Raw genomic sequence first — 21,509 nt, forward strand, 5'->3', positions numbered from 1 at the left:
GCTTTACTTAGTTACTGATGATAATAGTGGTGAAGTTAGACATTAATGACAGCAGACAAATTCATCAACTCTCAACAAAAAATTATTTTAATTTGCCAATATTAAACTAAATCCTGTAGTTTTTTTAATTTTGCAGTCAAGAAAAGAAAATTTCAACATGGCTGCTGCTTGTGTGATGTCAGATTTGTTTGGACTGCAGTGATACCGTTAATAAATTATTTCATAAATGCTTTACAAATTCCGTGTGCATCTAATCTGACTGTTGTGGATTAATGGCACTAAACCGGACCGAGTCTGTTCCGGTCTGAGGATATCTGGATCTGCAAGGACAACAAACTGTAATCAGAATAGATGGGGTTCAACCAGCCCCGGCTCCAGAACCATATTGTGAGGGGGGCATGTGATGACCACGGGGGGGGGCTGATGATTTTCCCACAGATCTGCACCTACATATGCATACAGTACTTAGGTATTGTACTATGCTCTCTATTATTACTGGGACAAGCACACATTTCAATTCATATGCACATGAAAACCAGTTGTAAAACACCAATCACACATACAAACTTTTTTTTTTTTTTTTATTTACAAAAAAAAGAAAAAAAAGAAAAGGAAAATTAAGAACAGGGAGGGCCCAGGGCGCCAGATGTCTCGGGCTGGATGGGTGTACAGGACAGTGCGTCTGCTTGGTTGCCTACCCGGAATGGGACGCAAGGTAGCTACTGGGCCCACTTTTAATCACATCTCACTATCCAAGCCTAGGATGTTTTTCCTTTGTCCTAGGATTCCTAGGACCAAAGGGAGGGAAAAAGGGGAGAGAAAAAAATTAAAACACAGGTTGGGTGCAGCATGTTGGGAATGCTGATGATGATGATTATTATGGTTACTATTATTGTTATTACTATTATTGATGTTATTAGCATTATTATTATTATCATTGTTTTTTATTACTATCATTATTAGTGTTATTATAATTATTGGTAGTATCATCATGATAATTATTATCACCATTATAACTGTTATTATAATCTTTGTTATTGTTAGCACCGCCACTATTATTGCTACTATTATTGCTATTATTGATGTTATTATCATTACCACTAGCTTGGCACCCCCATATTTTGAATTTTATTTTGAATTTTATCTAATTTAATCAAACTGTATACTCAACCCCCCTCGTTTTTGTTTTTTGTTTTCTAAATCTATTTAGTTAATTATTTATTTAGTTTTTTTTTTTTTTTTTTTTTTGTTTCAAGATCATTTTCCTTTTCATTTAATTTTGCCATACCAAGAAGTGCATACTTGTCTAATTTGTTGTTTAAGTATTAGTACGCGTGCGTGCTGCCGCAAGTGACGTGTCAACTTGACACGTCACTTGCGGGAGCACACACGCGTCACACGACACAAGCCGAGAGTATCTTAAAATATTTCTTTTGAATTTGACATTTTATTGATTTCAGTTAGCTGAATATGAATTGATACAATGTGACAAAACAAACGAATTATGACTCGTTTTAGAAAAAAAAAAATCAGCAGGAAAAAAAAATCATTAGGCCTACCACTCTGACAGCCAATGGGGGGGCAAGGAGGTACGACGGGGGGGCATTGCCCCTCTAATTGACCCCCTGACGCCGGGGCTGGGTTCAACTCCCCACAGTGTCCTTGCTAAAAGCCAAAATATATCAAAACACAATAGTTATCACTGTACACATTACACAACAAACCTAAATGTTCTCTCTTATCTCATAAACACAGTGTTGTAATCCCTTTAAGGACTTTGAAGAGATATTGTTAAAAACGTAACGTGTTGAGAAGAAATAAGCAGTGTTTTTATGAAGAGGCGGAGCATTCAGTCCGTCTGTGGCTATTGAGGAGCTATGGAAACACGTTAGGACCAGTTTGATGGTGTAGGATATGGTGAATTGGCCCTCATCAGCTTCTGTAGATTTGACTTTATTAGCAAACCTTCCACTTTTATCACCACATTGTATTTTGAGTTCATTTTCAAAATTTTAACTTTTATCTCATGTTTTCGACTTTAATCTTGAAATTTCAACTTTATTCTCGACATTTTGGATTTGCCCAAAATTATTTTCTCCATCAAATTTGAACCGAATCTGCTTCCTTACCATAATAATTAATCAATAATCTCTAACTATTCAAACACTAAATTGATGTGGGACAATAAAAATGTTTTTTTCTAATTATTAATTGAGTAGTTCTAGTGTGAGGGGCTTGTTTTGACTCTAAACTAGTTTTTCAACTATAACTCACTCAGTGCCATTGACGAGATAACTTGTCATTTGCATTTTTTCACGGGGATTACTAGAAAACACCCTGGCGGAGGTCCCTCATCAACAGTACACCTTTAGATGAGAGATTAGCCACTGATGCTACCCAGCAAAGCAGGAAGAAACAGGAACGGGTGAGATTATGGCGCTACAGAGTGATATTGTGACGTGTGCAGACTGACGGGAGAGAAAGTTGGAGGAACGCCAAAATACAGTAAGAAATACATTCAACTCTGACATAGATAGATAAATCATAATAATTTTGTCATCAAAAGCCTGGTCTCAGTGTTTTTTTTTCTTCGTTTTATATAAGGAAACAATGTTCAGATGTTAGAGTTGTCACTAAATTAAAAAAAAATAGCTTTAAAGTCACTGACAGGGTTTTTTTTAGAAAAAGGCTTTTTTCTCAACTTTTTGCTCTGAAACCGAAGATTTGTGTAAAACTTGCTCTATTTAACGGCTGATTACAAAAAAACGAAACGAGCCAGAAACTTTTTTTTTAAAATAAAAGTAGAGGCTTCAATCTTTCAGAATCTGGTGTTAGATTTCAGATAGTCATAGTAGAAAATATTCTGTGGGTCTTTAAAAATCAGTCAAAATGCTCAAAAACGGTTGGCACTGAGGGGGTAGAAAATGTAAAAATGGCTGGCACTGAATGAGTTAATTTCGACATTTCGACTTTATCCTTGATGCTCAAAATTATTTTCTCCATCAAAATTGTCCGTAATCCTCTTCCACAGATTAGGGACAATTTTGATGGAGGTAATAATTTTGGGCAAATCAAGAATAAAGTTAAAATATTAAAAATAAAGTCAAAATATTGAAAATAAAGTCAAATTGGTCCTGGTCAGCTTCTGTAGATTTGACTTTATTAGCAAACCTACGACTTTTATCACCATATTGTATTTAGAGTTTATTTTCGAAAATTTCAACTTTAATCGTGTGTTTTTGATTTTAATCTCAACATTATATTTTAACTTTATTCTAGAAATTTCAACTTCATTCTTGACATTTTGACTTGATTCTTGATTTGCCCAAAATTATTTTCTCTATCAAAATTGGCTCTTATCTTCTTCCTTACCATAATAAATAATCAATAATCTCTAACTATTCAAACATTAACTTGACGTGGGACAATAAAGTATTTTTTCTAATTATTAATTTAGTAGTTGTAGTGGGAGGGGCTTGTTTCGTTTTTGTTTGTTTTTTTACTTTAATGTTGACATTAATATTTTAACTTTATTCTCAAAATTTCAACTTTAATCTCGACATTTCTACTTTATTGACACTCAAAATTATTTTCTTTGTCAAACGTGTTCCTACTTCTCTTCAGGGACAATTTTGATGGAAATAAAGTCGGATTGGCCCTAGTCAGCTTCTGTAGATTTGACTTTATTAGTAAACCTACGACTTTAATCACCATATTGTATTTAGAGTTCATTTTCGAAATTTCAACTTTAATCTTGATCAAAAAAAAATTCTCCATCAAAATTGTCCTCAATCATCTTCTGTATTATTATGATGAATCAATAAAATTTACTATTCAAACGTTAACAATAAAAGTGTTTTTTCTAATTGTTAATTGAGTATTCGTAGTGGGAGGGGCTTGTTGGGGGCACAGAAGGCGCAGTGTTGTGGTGGTCCTGCTCTCACGCACGGATCTACACAGGAATACAAAGGTGCTCGTGCTGTGAGGAAGAAAAGGAAGTGAGAGAAGAAGAGAAGAGAAGAGGAAGGAAACATCCGGATGGTGTAGGGTCTCCATTCCCTCTCAATAAAAGCATGGAGGCTCCGGCTGTGAGGGTCTGACTCCGAGCAGCGGGGGGCCGCCTTCACACAGCCCAGCACAGGCAGCGGGACGGCGGCTAGCTGTGAGCGGACACCCCGGGGAGGCAGCGGGGCATGAAGCGGGCGGCGGTGGCGGTGGTGACCAGGCACAATGGCCTCGTCTTCCCGCTGGGGAACAACAACTCCCGGGCAGCGAGCATCGCCTCTCCGGCCCAGCGGGGAGCCGTCAGCGGGGACCCGGGGCCGGTACCGGGCGGGATGGACGGCCTGCTGCTGGATTTCTCCAAAGGCCCGGCCCTCAAAGCGGAGCTGGAGTGCAGATGGACGGAGTTCAGCCCCCGCACACCCACCGTCTGCAGGCTAACTTTCAGCTCCATGCACGAGCTGGTGGACCACGTCACCAGCGAGCACGTAGCGGCGGGACTCGAGAGCCTCAGTCACGTCTGCATGTGGGACGCGTGCGCGCGCGGAGGCAAGGCGTTCAAAGCCAAATACAAACTCATCAACCATATCCGCGTGCACACCGGGGAGAAGCCCTTCACGTGCGCATTCCCCAACTGCGGCAAGATGTTCGCGCGCTCCGAGAACCTCAAGATCCACACACGCACGCACACGGGTAGGGTGTTTGACTGAGTGGCGCGTGCACGTGCAGTGTCACCGTGTCATAACAAAAACCAGGGGTCCCCTCCATGTTTACATAGGCCCACTTCACTGTGTGTGTGCGCATGCATGTGTGTGTGCGGGTGCATGTGTGAGAGCTCCTGCTGCTTCTCCTCAGCAGGCCACGAGTCATGTGAGGTGACACACACACACACACACAGGACAGGCGTGCATGTGTGATCCTAACCAGGAGTGTGTTCATGCATGTAAACTAACATCCATGTAATATTTACCATAATGCTTCATCAACGCTACACTAACATTAAACTATGATCTGTTTACTACTGATTCACAAACAAACCACTTCATCCTTAGGGATCATTTAAACACTCCAGTAAAATAACATTGACCTTGTTTCTAAGGTGTGGAAGGAAAGCACGACACTGGTACTAACACAACCAGTGTTAGTGTTTACTAAACAAATAGTATACGTGAATAATACTGTCTCAGTGTCACAAACTATTATTGTTATTAATTCTTATCAAATGGTTCATAACTTATAACAAACACTTTCTAAAGCATTTACTGACAATTGATAAGTTGATAAGTATTTAAAGCTGCTGGAGATGATCATGGGCTGTGTTGTAAATGTCACACTAACGCACTACTGATACTAACGTACTAATACTAACGCACTACTGATACTAACGTACTAATACTAACGCACTACTGATACTAACGTACTAATACTAACGCACTACTGATACTAACGTACTAATACTAACGCACTACTGATACTAACGTACTAATACTAACGTACTACTGATACTAACGTACTAATACTAACGCACTACTGATACTAACGTACTAATACTAACGCACTACTGATACTAACGTACTAATACTAACGCACTACTGATACTAACGTACTAATACTAACGCACTACTGATACTAACGTACTAATACTAACGCACTACTGATACTAACGTACTAATACTAACGCACTACTGATACTAACGTACTAATACTAACGTACTACTGATACTAACGTACTAATACTAACGCACTACTGATACTAACGTACTAATACTAACGCACTACTGATACTAACGTACTAATACTAACGCACTACTGATACTAACGTACTAATACTAACGCACTACTGATACTAACGTACTAATACTAACGTACTACTGATACTAACGTACTAATACTAACGCACTACTGATACTAACGTACTAATACTAACGCACTACTAATACTAACGTACTAATACTAACGTACTACTGATACTAACGTACTAATACTAACGCACTACTGATACTGATGTACTACTAATACTAACGTACTACTGATACTAACGTACTAATACTAACGCACTACTGATCCTGATGTACTACTAATACTAACGTACTACTGATCCTGATGTACTACTAATACTAACGTACTACTGATACTAACGTACTAATACTAACGCACTACTGATACTAACGTACTAATACTAACGTACTACTGATACTAACGTACTAATACTAACGCACTACTGATCCTGATGTACTACTAATACTAACGCACTACTGATCCTGATGTACTACTAATACTAACGCACTACTGATCCTGATGTACTACTAATACTAACGTACTACTGATACTAACGTACTAATACTAACGCACTACTGATACTAACGTACTAATACTAACGCACTACTAATACTAACGTACTAATACTAACGTACTACTGATACTAACGTACTAATACTAACGCACTACTGATACTGATGTACTACTAATACTAACGTACTACTGATACTAACGTACTAATACTAACGCACTACTGATCCTGATGTACTACTAATACTAACGTACTACTGATACTAACGTACTAATACTAACGCACTACTAATACTAACGTACTAATACTAACGTACTACTGATACTAACGTACTAATACTAACGCACTATTAATACTAACGTACTAATACTAACGTACTACTGATACTAACGTACTAATACTAACGCACTACTGATACTGATGTACTACTAATACTAACGTACTACTGATACTAACGTACTAATACTAACGCACTACTGATACTAACGTACTAATACTAACGCACTACTGATACTAACGTACTAATACTAACGCACTACTGATACTAACGTACTAATACTAACGCACTACTGATACTAACGTACTAATACTAACGCACTACTGATACTAACGTACTAATACTAACGTACTACTGATACTAACGTACTAATACTAACGCACTACTGATACTAACGTACTAATACTAACGCACTACTGATACTAACGTACTAATACTAACGCACTACTGATACTAACGTACTAATACTAACGCACTACTGATACTAACGTACTAATACTAACGCACTACTGATCCTGATGTACTACTAATACTAACGTACTAATACTAACGTACTACTGATACTGATGTACTACCCGCACTACTCGTACTACTCATACTAACGTACTACACACACTAAGTGTTTCACACATTTTCATTGTGCTACTGACAAAACTTCCTGTTAACATCAAAACAAATGTCCTATTTACAAAATAGTTAAAAAAAACTAACTCACAAGAAAAAATGCATTTATTTTGATTTTTATCTTGAAGGGACCATTTTACCCAGCTCCCAATGCATCATGGGATAGTTGAGTATGACTAGTGTGCCAACTGTACATACTTAAAAAGATGTCTCCATAAAGTATACAACCTGGTATTTCTCACATACTCAATCTGTTCATACTATCTAATGTGAACGCACTACATACTCATTTAGACGTCACACTTAGTGTGTGTAGTACATTAGTATTAGTACATTAGCATGAGTAGTACGTTAGCATGGGTAGTACTTTAGTATAAGTAGTACGTTAGTATAAGTAGTACGTTAGCATGGGTAGTACTTTAGTATAAGTAGTACGTTAGTATAAGTAGTACGTTAGCATGGGTAGTACTTTAGTATAAGTAGTACGTTAGCATGAGTAGTACGTTAGCATGAGTAGTACGTTAGTATGAGTAGTACGTTAGTATGAGTAGTATGTTAGGATGACTTCATCAACACGGCCATGGTCAACCTCCCATGATGCATTGCGAGGGCACTTGTTTTGAAGTTAACAGGAAGTTTAGTCAGTAGACCAATGGAGGGTCTCTGTAAATGTGTGAATGAAATGTGTTTACGTGAGTTTTATGGATCATATGTTCTTATGTATTTAGTATTTGATGTATACGTAGAAATGTAAACTAGGAAAAATAATGTTGAAATTACTCACTTTCCTGCAAAAAAATTTTAATCTGAACTAAAATGAGTTTGACACCTCTGCTATATACTCATTAAGGACTCTATTCTCTCGTACGTGTAAGTCCAAAAAACCACACAGTGGTGCTGTTTCTGGCTGTATGCTATTCTCCTCCTGTACTTAAGTCAGTCACTGCACGCCTTCATCACAGTTATACACTGTGGGTGGAGCCTCCCTGAAATGTGGGCGTTCCCATTCAAATCTGGCTTTACGCACATTCTCCGGTGTGTGTAAATCCTTTTCGTCTTACGTTCTTCTAATCCTGGAATAAGTGCAGCGCCCCCATAAGGTGAAACATGATATTGCACTAGAAATATGGACTTAGTTACATTTGAAGCCACAGAGACTCGTGCGTCGTGCAGCAGCAGCTGAGTGATCACAGCTGCTGCTGCGTGATTAATTAAAACTGTGACAGACACAGACTTCTGTCCACGTTGGTCACAGTGATTCAACTATTTTATGTCCAACGTAAAGTCACAGTTTGATCCACTACAGAGTGAAACATGCTGTCATATGCAGATGAGGATGGAACATAAACTGTTCCCACACATATTTTAATGAGGCTCAGCTCAGGTCACTTTAAACTATTTATATTTAAAACTGTGTATTATAGAAGTTAATAGTTCTGTTTCACTGTAAACATCCCTCTGTATTAAAGCAGGACGATATGTGGACGCGTTATTTCATCATAACTACATCATCTAACTCTGTCACGCTTTACAGTGATTATGATGATGATGGAGAGAGATTTTAACTGTGACTCAGTCACACTATAATAATCTGATCAATGATCTGATCAATAATCTGATCAAATCAACCTGTTACATTGTTTATCAATGAAGGCTTTTCAAATTAAAGGTGAACTTTATCATTTTCACAGATTTCAATGATATTTACAAGCGTTGGTAAAACTCCATGTTCCGTGATTTCTAGACAGCCCAAAAAAAATGACATCACCGCCTCCTTTGCTTCAGCCCCGCCTTCATTCACAGTCTACACAGTTTTGCTCTACTTACGCGTGGTGGGCGTGTCAGGAACCTGGATGGAGAATACGAGCAGCAGAGAAGTGCGTAACTGGACTCTTCAGTCCAGATGGGAGAATAGAGCCCTACGTTTGTAGTTGGGCTGCACAATTAATCAAATTTTAATCGTGATCACGATTTTGGTTCTCACAATTAAATAAACTTGATCGTCTGAAATATTTATTCAGTTAACGCTCTATTCTCCCATGCACGTAAGTTAGAAAAGCCGTGCAGCGGTGCTGTTTCTGGCTGCGTGCTAATCTCCCCCTGTTCTGAAGTCATTTGCTGTGCACCTCCATCCTAGTTCCACTCTGGGCGGAGCCTCCCTGAAATGTGGGCGTTTCCATTCAAATCTGGCCTATGTGCATTCTCCCGTCTGCTTAAGTTCTTTTCCTCTTACGTTTTTCTGAACCTGGAATAAGTGCAGCGCCCCCATAAGGTGAAACATTATACTGCAGTAGAAATATGGACCTATTTACAATTTAAGCCACACCCACTCATAATATTACAGAAGAGAATCTATCCAAAGCGACACTGTTACACCGTCACAGGGTTCAATATGTTCACATTTACCAGTTCTAGACGGGACTAAATATTATATTTTATCGTCCACTCTTTGTCCTGCAGAGACGTAGTCGTTGCATCGTGGAGCTGATCAGCTGTGATCACCTGAGTTTGATCCACGACAGAGTAAATAATAAGTGAAACTGTCATATGCAGAGGTTGGACCAGAAACTGTTCCCACACATTTAAATCAGCTTCAGTTCAGACTGAGCTCCATAAGGATTTAAACTATTTATATTTAATATTGTGTATTATCTCAGTCTCTTCTGGATTAAAGCTCTGTGGGATTATTTATTATTAGAACAGGTACCGTATTGATGATTATTATTATTATTTCTGAATGGAATAAGTTAATAAAATCAGGCTTTCCACACAAACAAACGTTAATCTGTCATTAATATGAGGGAAAAGGAGAGATTTTAACTGTGACTCAGAAGAATGTGTCCAATCCTCACACACTGCAGTAATCTGATCAATAATCTGATCAAATCAACCTGTTACCTTGTTTATCAACAAAGGATTTTCAAATTAAAAGTGAGATTTATCATTTTCACAGATTTCAATAACTTTTACGAACGTTGGGAAAACTCTATGTTCCGTGATTTCTAGACAGCCCAAAAAAAATGACATCATGGCCCCGCCTCCTTTGCTTCAGATGGCCTTCATTCACAGACTACGCGCTTTTGGTTGATTTACGCCCAGTGGGCGTGTCAGGAACCTGGACCGGAGAAATAGGATCAGGAGAGAGGAGCGTAAAAAAACACTTCAATCCAGACGGAAGAATAGAACCCTTAACCTTTAGTCTTTTAAATTCTTGGGTTATTTTTTTAAATTATAATTATTTTTTAAAGCGTAATTTTGCACTGTAAATTGTACACATATTGTTTGTTTAAAAGTAGTGTAATAAAACCTAACATGATAAATAATTGTAAATATAATCACGTTTACAAAATTGATGAAAAATAATTGTGCAGCCCTAGTGTGTATTTTGTTAGTGTTGTGTTGCTGTGTAAGATCATCAGGTTTAGAGGACGATGAGTAGATCTGTGCTAATGTGTGTGTGGGTGTGTGTGTGTGTGTGTGTTCCAGGGGAGAAACCATTCCAGTGTGAGTTCTGTGAGAGACGTTTTGCCAACAGCAGCGACCGTAAGAAGCACTCCCAGGTCCACACGGCGTCCAAACCCTACGACTGTAAAGCCCTGGGCTGCACCAAGTCCTACACCCACCCCAGCTCTCTGAGGAAACACATGAAGGTCCACGTGAAGTCCTCTCCTACCTCTGAGCACCAGGACCTCTACCACTCCCTCCCCCTCCCCCACCAGGCCCTGCTCCAGCCACACCTGGCCAACGCTAACCTCTACTTCCCACATCTGGCCAACCAGCAGCTGGACCTGGACCTGGACCTGAGCTCGGCCAATCAGGAGGACACTAAGTTCCTGCTGAGGAGCTCCTCCCCAGCAGCCATGCCTCTGGACCTGTCACTGTCAGGGTTAAAGAAGGAGCCCAGCTGCAGGGCCCCTCGCAGGAGCCAGCGCTCCGTCAACCCCGCCTTACCTCAGCTGTCTAACATTAAGGAGTGGTACGTCTGCACCAGGACTACAGAACCACACCCCCTCCTGGACCCAGCTCACATCAAATCAGAACCTAGCGATGAAGACGAGTACGTCACGTAGGGCGGAGGATGCACGGAGGCAGGACAGATTATATTCTAGGTGCAGCTGATCCCCTGCTCTGCTCAGAGATTATTACACCTTCATCTGAAGTCACACGTTTACAGAGTTTAGGAAACGCCTCTAAAGCCGGTCTCTGATTGGCTGCTTCCAGCCAGTGGGCGGCACAGGTTCATCAGGTAAACTTCCACTTTTGTTCTGTTGTGTGAGCCAGAGGAAGAAAAAAGTCCTTGTTTTTTTTAGAATATATTGTGTTTATGTCCTGCTACAGAAATTATTGAGTTTGACCCCAAATGGATTGTTTATGACGTGTCAAACTCGTGGCCCGGGGGCCAAATCCAGCTCTTTAGAGCATCAAATTTGGCCCGCTTGAGAAAGTAAAAATGATAGAAAAACATGAAACTGAATCTGTGTTCGATATCTCATCTCCTACAAAATACAAAAATTCAATTAAAATCCACAATATTTACAGAGCTCAGTTTTCCACTTTTTATATCACGACAGCAGATGTTTTTATTTTCAAATTGTTGAAAGAACTCTCAATTTTTCCAAAATCTGGAAAATTTTCCTCAAATTATTCCATGAAATGAGTTCTTTTTCAAACGGCTCCATATTTGGCCCCTGAACTAAATGAGTTTAACATCCCTGTTTTATTAAGTTGTGTAAAAACATCATATTTTTATCATTGTCTGAGTGTTAACGTTTCTATTGACTGTGCCTTCTAACATTTTTAAAAATGTTACATTTCCGTTACAGAGTGTGTGAATGTTCTCTGGCCTGTAGCTAATTTAGCGTTAGCATTTAGAAAAGCTACTGGACTCATTGGTCCTGTTCTACCAAGCTGGATAAACCTGGGATATCTCTGCTAGCATGTTGCAGCTAATGCTAACACCTGATGTTACACAGACACGTTACCATTACCAGTGATTTATACTGGTGACAGAGCACCCACACGTTAGCAACGCAGCATGAAAAATGGAACGAGATTGTGACGCTTGGTCGCACGCCAGGGTTGAGGTCAATTCTAATTCTAATCCTGTAATTGATAATTAATTACAATTATGATGTAATTGTAATCATAATTGAAAACATCTGTTACTGTTGTAATCATAATTGAGTTCAGGTAATTCACTATGTAATTGTAATTGTCATGGAAATTCTATAAAACCTGTCAATTACAATGTAATTAAACTCAAACCTGGTGAACCATGTTACAGTTCTATGTCTCACACATACTGTATGTAGTTAATAATTATTAAAATATGTTTCAGATAAAGTTTCCTTGTCACTTCTCTTTGGAATCATTTTTACATTTAAAATAAATATAAATCTATAGATATAGCGACATAAAACAGGCTCAGACGTCCACACTATAAATATTAATATCATTATATTCATCATCCTAACAAGGTAATCAATAGATGAGAAACTAATTAGATGATAGATAATATTTATTAGTGTATTTTACAGCTGATTATAGACATAGGTCTAACTGACCTGTTAGCATTAGAGATGCTAACAGAAAGCTAACACAAGAGGAATGTTATGTTTAATAAGGGTTATTTGTTAAAGGATCAGTAATTGGGATTAATTGTATTTGAACTTAGGTAATTGAGCACGTAATTGTAAGAGGGAAAATAATAATTGTAATTGGAAAAAATGCTGTTCACTGTAATCATAATTGAGTTGTAATTGAACATGGGTAATTGAAGACATAATTGTAATTTAAAAATGTAATTGACCTCAACCCTGGATGGTGACATTACAGTACGCAGCGTTACTAGTGTGGTGGATGGGTTATGGTTACCATGGAAGGTTCACACTAGCTGTGTTTCCTTAATTTACCTCTAAATCAAAGTCTAATGTGTGTCTGAAGGTGTTTCCATTCAAGGTTGTTTTGGGGGCGGAGCCTGGTAACTCTAATGTCTACACGTACTGCACTATGTATACTCAGAGAGAAGTGGTCATGTGACCAGGTAAAAAGTGTTTTCATTGATCTTTAATCATACATTTAATGTGAAAAACCTCCTCTTGGAAGAATAAACACTTTTTAGTGATATTTGTGTTTTTCCATCACCAGCCTTTATTAAACTATTTAGATCATGGTCGTCTCATTTGGGGCCCACAGGCCAAAGTTGGGCAGCAATCAATTAGTTTTGGCCCATATTTGATTTTTAAAAAATTATAAAAAATTAAGTAATACAGTACAGTGATTTATAAGAAAAAAATCGAAAACTTCCTGTTAAGCGTCTGAGTTTTCATTGAAAAGCTTTATATAAAACTGATTTATTATTAATATTAATAATAATTACATTATTTTTCCCGAGTTTTTAAGGATTTTTAATGGCAGGAAAATGTGGTGTTTTGATCGTGTATAGGCGGGGTTTGTTGTGTCCCATTTTGTTGAATTTATATTGCACTAAATGTCTTTTAGACAATTAGATGTTTCATAATTTTATGTCATAAAACATAAAAAAGAAAAGTGTTCCTCAATTTAAAAGTACTTTAAGTCTTAATTTTGCACAGTGATGTTATTGGCATATTTCATTTTATGCACTGGAACATAAACGTTTAGTTAATGAAAATAATTTAGCCCCTACTTTAGACTTTCCTCGACTAATGGAAACACAGCTATTGTCACCATTAGCATGTACAGTATATGAATGAATGAATCACTCCATCAGCTGACTAATGTAGGTCAGTCTATCAGATAAACATCTATATTGTTCCTATAGGATGAATTAAAGGATTTGATATACCCATAAATATTCTTTCTCTCCTCGTCATTATCTAAGAGAACTGATTGGTCAGGGGGCGGAGCTTTCATCATTTCTGGTCTCTTAACAAAACCTGCTGTGGACCAGGTTAGCGTTGAGCGTAAATCACTAGAACACAAAGGTTTAATCCATGTTGGTAGTACAGGGCCTTAGTCAGGATTACTTGAAGCTAATTGGTTAGCTCTGAGCTAGCATGGTGCTCCACAGGATGGGATGGTTCCTGATGGTACATGTCAGACGGAACATGGACTGATCCAAAGTCTATTTGATTAATGACAGGATGTTATTTTACCACTTGTTCTTGTCCACACATTAATCACTCTGTTGAGCTAAAGTTAGGTTTAAGTTGAACTTTATTACATCAACAGGTGACCCCAACATTAATCTATAATTCATTGTGTTTATCAGACCTAATAAAGTCATAGAAGTTACAACACGTACAGTTATTGATCATCTGTTATTAACATTAACCTAAGACACGTGTTTTCTGTGATTATAAAAAGCCATAATATAAAATAAAGTTATTTTAAAAGTCATTTACAACGATAGAAGAAAGACTGAATAAACATTATTATTAGACAGGGTTGGGAGTCAATTAGCATTTTAATTGTGTAATTGATAATTAAATTCAATTTTGACATAATTTGAATTGTAATTGGAAAAGTTACACACCATAAATATTAATACCAATATATTCATTGATTAGGAATCCTAACAAGGTAATCAATAGATGAGAAACTAATTAGATGATAAATAATGTGTATTTTACAGATGATTATAGACATGGGTCAAACTGACCTGTTAGCATTAGAGATGCTAACAGAAAGCTAACACAAGAGGAAGGTTATGTTTAATAAGGTTATTTATTAGAGGATCAGTAATTGGGATTAATTGTAATTGACATTCATGGGAAAAAATAACAATTTTAATTTGGACAAATGCTGGTAATTTTATTTGAGTTGTAATTGAACATGGATAATTGGAGATGTAATTGTAATTCAAAAAATGGAATTGAGCCCAACCCTGGCATTAGAATACAGAGCTAAACTCTAAAGTGTTCCTTTTTGGCCAAACTGAGTTATTTAGGAATAAAATGAGAGCAGAATGTGTTGAAATGTGTACGAGCACTAACCAACTCACAAAGCATGAGGGCGGAGTCAGTGAAGGTCACAGTATCATGAGGGCGGAGTCAATAAAGGTCACAGTATTTCAACATTAAGATGGTTTACCAAACGTTTGTGAGAAAATGTGTTGCACGAACAAACAAAGTGTCTGAAGCAAAACCATGTTGAAGAGATTTTACCAAATGTGTCACATGACCTGAGCATATTTCAGATGCATTAGCATTACTAACACATACTAACAACATGTATGTAAAGCTGCCTTTGTTATAGACATGTTTTGTTTTGTGTGTAAACCTCTGACTTCACGTGTGTGTGTGTGTGTGTGTGTGTGTGTGGACCTGATGATAGAGAGGAGCTACTCTGTGGATGGCCACCATTGGCAGCTAAAACAGGGCGGAGCTAACAGTGGTCACATGGTTACCAATACCCCACCTCACTGACTTTATTACAGTATTCAGAACTCTTGGTTTGGCACTGTGTTGGAACACGTATGAATTCATTCTGTGTAAAAACTTTGCTAACGTCCCTTCTTAAACCTACAGGTAATAAAATGTTTTCCTATTGCAGGACTATTATTGATTTATTTTATTACATAATAAGGGACGTGACTTTGATTTGTTGTCTCCAAATGGTTCATATGGTCATGTGATTAGTGTCCATGCATCAGGCTATAAAGGTCAGAAGAGGAGGAGTTCAATAATAAATGTTAATTGTAAACTTTAAACGTAATACACTCCTCAGAAATGACTCTTTTAAAAAGATGAAGACTTTTAATATTGGTTGAAACACTTTGTAGCAGCATCTGTTCCATCATATGTGTATTAATATATCCTACTCAAGTACAAATACTGTGAGCTGGTATAATGTCAAATAATACAAATGTAACTAATACAACAATGGTTGAATTTTGACCCCATTTTTTAAAGTATAATTTTAAATCCAATGAATCAGTATGACTCATCATTATTCACTGCTTCTGTCAGCTTCATAAGAGGATAAAAATAGCACTATAATATATATATACTGTATATTGCTGTGTCCGTGTTTTTACACTTTATTACATACTTTAAATTTAAAAGTTGACTTTGTGCTGCCAATTATCCACTAACATAGCTGGATAGGTTCAGTAATACACCCAGGGTGTATTAATACATCTTTATTAGGATATTATCATGTAGTATGATAACACTAATAATGATGATAATAATAATGTAATGTGGATGAGCCGTAATTGCTGTTTTTAGAGCAGCAGGACAATCACACACAGTGCTGTCACACAAACATCAACTAACTCTCAACATGGCAACACAGAACAAACATGAACGCTAGATTCACCGGCATCACAATAATTATGATAATAAAATGATTGTAACAATAATATAATAATAAGGAGAATAACAACAATAATGATGATAATAATAGCATTAATAATAATTTGCCCCGAGTAAATTTTCTCACGAACCGTAATGACGTAAACGTCCTCTGCGTGTAGTTTACGCCTCCCTCTCTCGTCCAATCAGCAGCTACGCTCAGCTCTAATCCAGCGTCATGACGTCACAGCCTCTGGTTTGTCATTGTTCGGCATCATGGCGGCGCACAGTGTCTCTCCATCTCTGAACAGGCTGCTGTTCGCTGTAAAGGTGAGTTTACCGACCTCTGACCACCGTGCAGAGTCCTGCTCCAGCTTACGGTCTTTACCGGAGTCCTGACGGGACCGGGGGCGGTTTTAACCGGGCTGTGTGAATGTTAGCGGCAGGTGAAAGGTAAAGATCTCTGGCAAACATCAACACGTAGTTACACACACACTAACCCTGGGCGATATGGACCAAAACTCATATTTCGATGTTTTCTCAAAATGTTGATATACGATATAAATCTGCATATTTTTACCTCGATAGAGTCTTCCCAGAAAGACAATTCTGTGTTAGATTTTCTGAGACACATTTATTAACAAATAGCTGATCAATATGTTCCACTTTAGTAGGGTGGCCAATGACCATATGATTTACCAGGACATGTCCTCTTTTTACGTGCTGTCCCGACCATCTGACCATCCCAGGGACCCTGAATGCATCTCGGGAATACGTTAATTTAAACATTCTTTCGCAAATGGGGGTACGTGTACACATGTACACAAAATTACACGATGGCACTACAGGGGGTACTTGAAAGAGAGAGAGAGAAAATTAACAAATAAAAACATGAAAAATATAATATAATATTCATAATCACACTAAATATTACCAGCAACTCACGAAACAACCACCAAGAAAACACACACAAAAGAGACAAATATACTGAATAATAAAAAGAAGAGACAAACAACAACAAAATGAGACTAAATGATGGTAGAAATGATCTTAATTAGAACATGAACTGAAAATACAAGAAGATGACCAGAAATGATTAATGACTAGAAATAAATCTATTTAGGAGGCACTAAATGTTGTTTCATTCACTTAAAATGTGAGTTATTACTCATTCATTCCATCATTATTATTTATAGATGTTTTTTTTATTAAAGATGCTGCTTTATTTTGACAAAGTTTGAAAGTTACTGAAAGAGACCAAATATTGTGGATTTAATTATAAAATGTCAGCGGGAAAACCCTCCTGGGGTTCAGATGAACTCATCATATAGGAAGTTAAGGTCATATATATATATTTAATGATGTTTTTTGTTGTTATAGTTAAATTTTTCATTTTTTGAGACATTTAAAGAAGGTTTATATGAGATGTTTCAAGGACACATTGTTATAATGTTCAATAAACTGAATTCAGATTGTTTTTAAGTCTTTGTTATAAAGTAATATTTAAACCTTATAGACAATAACAACTATTTATCTACTATATTGTAGTTTGCCATTAAAAGTTACATTCAAGAAAACGTGAGTATGAAGAAGTCGGCCCAAGTGTCGTCTTTATTAAAGATCTAAATATGTTCACCCTAGCTTTAGTCTGTTTCTCCTCTCAGGGACAGCACATGTGAGTGAGTTCTGTTGAGCGTTAAGCTTGTTTAGATTAAGGTCTGGGTTAGGGTGCACTCAGTGAGTGATCATCTAGTGACTCATACAACCAGTATTTTAATAGAAAATCAGATATAAAGTAGAAATATAGGGGATGTTGTAATTTTGTATATCGCCAAAATAGATAGGATTGTTGTTTTTGGCTGTGAAGCACATTGTGTTGCTTTGTACATTAAATATACTATATAAATATAGTTTGAGATGATTAAAATTCCTCCTTTTATCAGTATTTTTTAATCTTTTGTAATATAAGAGGATTATATTCCCACACAAAGGTCTAAACCTGGTTCCACAGCAGGATCAATAACTATTCTCAGTGAGTCACTCTGATTAAACAGCCAATGGAAATTACTGCTGACACCAACAGGATGTGACATCATCTGTTACTGAGCAGAGAGAATAATGTAAACATTGTCATAGTAAAGGGTTAAAGTCAGTGTTGGGGTCTATTATAAATAGAATTGTGTAATTAATAGTGAATTACAATTATTTTGTCATTATAATCATTATTGTACAATAATCATTTTTTACTGTTGTAGTTGAAATTCAATTGTAATTGAGTTCGGATAATTAACTTTGTAATTGTAATTGACAAGAAATTTCTATAAAACTTTAAATCACAATTTAATTAAAAGGTAAAAGTGGTCAACCATGTTACAGTTGTTACACATACGTTCCAGCTAGATCCTGGATTAACTGAGCCAGACTCTAGGTTAAACATGGATGTAATCCTGTGTGTTACAGTATGCTGCTCCTCCATCCAGATGTTCAGTCCACAGTAAGACCCAGTACTCCACCGTCTGTCAGCCTCATGAGAAGGTAACGTACGCATTAACTCACTCTGTTCTCGTTCATTTCAAAAGAGTTGATGTTGTTGTTGTTGAGAGGTTTGAGTTTAACCACAATGTTCTGCTTAGATCTCTATCTGAGCTCTATTCTGCTGCAGGTGTGTGTATTATTGATGCTGATGTTTGTCTCTCTCTCTCTATTTATCTCTATCTCTCTCTCTATCTATCTCTCTCTCTGTCTATCTCTCTCTCTGTCTGTCTCTCTCTCTGTCTCTCTCTCTCTCTCTGTCTCTCTCTATCTATCTCTCTCTCTCTGTCGCTCTTTCTGTCTCTCTCTCTCTCTATCTCTCTCTCTCTCTATCTATCTATCTCTCTCTCTCTCTCTCTCTGTCTATCTATCTCTCTCTCTCTCTCTCTCTCTGTCTCTCTCTCTCTCTCTCTCTCTCTCTCTCTCTCTCTCTCTCTCTCTCTCTCTCAGACCTTTGATAAGATCCTTATTGCCAACAGAGGAGAGATCGCTTGCCGGGTAAGATGAACTCTTTTATTGATAAACGACCACATGACCTGACCACACACCTGCAATCATCCAATAACCAGCCCAAGCCAATCAGCTGCTTGCACCCCACGACTCTTAAGCCCCGCCCACATGCTCACCAGGAAGTCTCTGTTTTCATGCTGCGTTCAATGCAACTCAGAACTCGTTTAATGATATAATAATTATTATATAATAATTATATATAATGAAATGAATTTAAAATGTTTTTTTTTTAAAATCAGATCTTTAATCACACAAACATTATTGGCTTTATTGTAATTCATTAATTATTGCTCTCAATATTAAATATTATTATAATAACTGTCCAATCCAGAGGGTTGACCCATAATTAAAATTCAATCTTATCACTTCCTGCGCCAAATAAAGGATTGACGTAGATTTCAAACATAGATAGAGATGTTATAGTGAGTACTGAGCACAGACTCAGGAACCTTTAAAGATAAACAGGTATAGAAGATAAATGTTCTTTCCTGTTTGTCGTTCAGGTGATCAAAACGTGTAAGAAGATGGGCATCAAGACTGTGGCTGTTCACAGTGATGTCGACTCCAGTGCTGTGAGTATGTGTTCATATTTAACCCCTCAGTGCCTGAACGTCTGGTACATTCTGATCTGAATGGGAGGGGGAGGAGTTCCACCAATGACGCGCTGTCTCATCCTTGGTACCAGCAATGACTGCTGGTTACTAGTGGTGTTGTACGAGTTACCATTTTCAAAAAGTGACAGATCTTGTATAGAGATTCATAAAGACCCACCCACTGTTCTGTTTACATGAATGACATAATGAACTTTAAAAAATAACAACATTGACCAAACCAAACAAACTTTAACTGTTTGTATTGGTTTCTGTTTAGACTTTCTTTTTAGTTATATCATTTTACTTTCTTTTTATTTTTAATATATTTACTGGTTCGACATATATTTTGTAGCTGTTCATTCTGTAAAAATTATATTTCTTTCAGGAAATGTTTCATTGTAATGCCAGGTTTGATTTGACTAAATAAATAGTCGTGTAAAGAGAGTTTTTATAATAGAGTCAACAGCTCAATGTAAACAGGTAGTCATGTTAATCCTGAGTTTACATTGATGCCCCCCCTCCCCCCCCCCCAATCAAAGAACAGCATGAAACAAGACACTGGCTAGGATCCCCCGATAAAAGACATTAAGGCTAATGCTAATATCAAAGGATCTCAGCCTAGACTGAGCTTTCCTAAAACACCAGCTGTGTTGAGTTTGTGGTCAATGTGAACACGGAGATACTTGTAGGACTGAACTTCCTCTGTCTTTGTCATGAAATCAGTGATTACTTATTTTGTCTTTTTTACATTTAGTTCTAAAAAGTTGTCGTCACACCATCTGACAAATTTATTAATGACTCATTGCCGTGATGAATAAAACCAACCAGGGCAGTGTCATCAGATCATTCTGGGTGAGGAAAGACATTCTCCTATGTCTAAAATCAGAGGTATATAAAATAAATAAAAACAGTAATATAACAGTTCCCTGTGGAGCTCGTTAAAAATAACTGTTTGTTCTGGACTGAGAATGTGATAAGAAATAATAGTTTAAAACCCAAGCAATGGTTGTGAAATTTAAAATTCAATAATTTATCAGCTAAAATGTGGGGTTGAATCATGTTAAAACACTAGGAAAATCAAAAAACATGATTCTGACAGAACATCATCTTTGTTCCTGTGACACTAAAATAAATAATATTATCCTTATTGTTTCTGTTGTGGGCGGGGTTAGGGAAGTAAACTGATGATGGAGAGAATAATGTTTGTATTTTTCATGTTTCTGTGCACTTTTAGGTTCATGTAAAGATGGCTGATGAAGCCATCTGCGTTGGCCCCGCCCCCACCAATAAGAGCTACCTGAACATGGACGCCATCATGAACGCTATCCGAACAACGGGAGCTCAGGCCGTAGGTGTTCCACCACTCATCACCTCCACCTGTGTGGGTGGGGTGTTGGTTCTAA

The 21,509-nt window shown here is 37.4% G+C and overlaps 2 protein-coding genes across 3 annotated transcripts in view; both read left to right on the forward strand.

Annotated features, from left to right (window-relative positions):
* The first annotated feature begins 3,898 nt into the window (after positions 1-3,898).
* On the forward strand, positions 3,899-15,724 carry LOC114477148 (zinc finger protein ZIC 5-like). 2 transcript variants are annotated; one of them, XR_003675672.1, is made up of 3 exons: positions 3,899-4,695; positions 10,680-11,439; positions 15,510-15,724. XR_003675672.1 is itself a non-coding variant. In XM_028469274.1 (2 exons), the coding sequence occupies exons 1-2, from the start codon at positions 4,194-4,196 to the stop codon at positions 11,261-11,263; spliced, it is 1,086 nt and encodes a 361-aa protein (XP_028325075.1). In that variant the 5' UTR covers positions 3,899-4,193; the 3' UTR covers positions 11,264-12,366. The 2 variants fall into 2 exon arrangements, 1 of the variants encoding a protein (XP_028325075.1); XM_028469274.1 differs by lacking the exon at positions 15,510-15,724 and having other exon boundaries at positions 10,680-12,366.
* Positions 15,725-16,714: 990 nt separating this feature from the next.
* Positions 16,715-21,509, forward strand: part of pcca (propionyl-CoA carboxylase subunit alpha) — a 29,251-nt gene continuing 24,456 nt past the window's right edge. Inside the window, exons 1-5 of the mRNA XM_028469259.1 lie at positions 16,715-16,801; positions 18,932-19,006; positions 19,454-19,501; positions 20,017-20,085; positions 21,341-21,454. Of these exons, the coding sequence (XP_028325060.1) occupies positions 16,748-16,801; positions 18,932-19,006; positions 19,454-19,501; positions 20,017-20,085; positions 21,341-21,454 (360 nt within the window). The 5' untranslated portion in view covers positions 16,715-16,747. The remainder of the gene's footprint in view (positions 16,802-18,931; positions 19,007-19,453; positions 19,502-20,016; positions 20,086-21,340; positions 21,455-21,509) is intronic.

Source organism: Gouania willdenowi, chromosome 15 (assembly GCF_900634775.1).
Source record: "Gouania willdenowi chromosome 15, fGouWil2.1, whole genome shotgun sequence".
In the NCBI taxonomy this organism is placed as follows: domain Eukaryota; kingdom Metazoa; phylum Chordata; class Actinopteri; order Blenniiformes; family Gobiesocidae; genus Gouania; species Gouania willdenowi.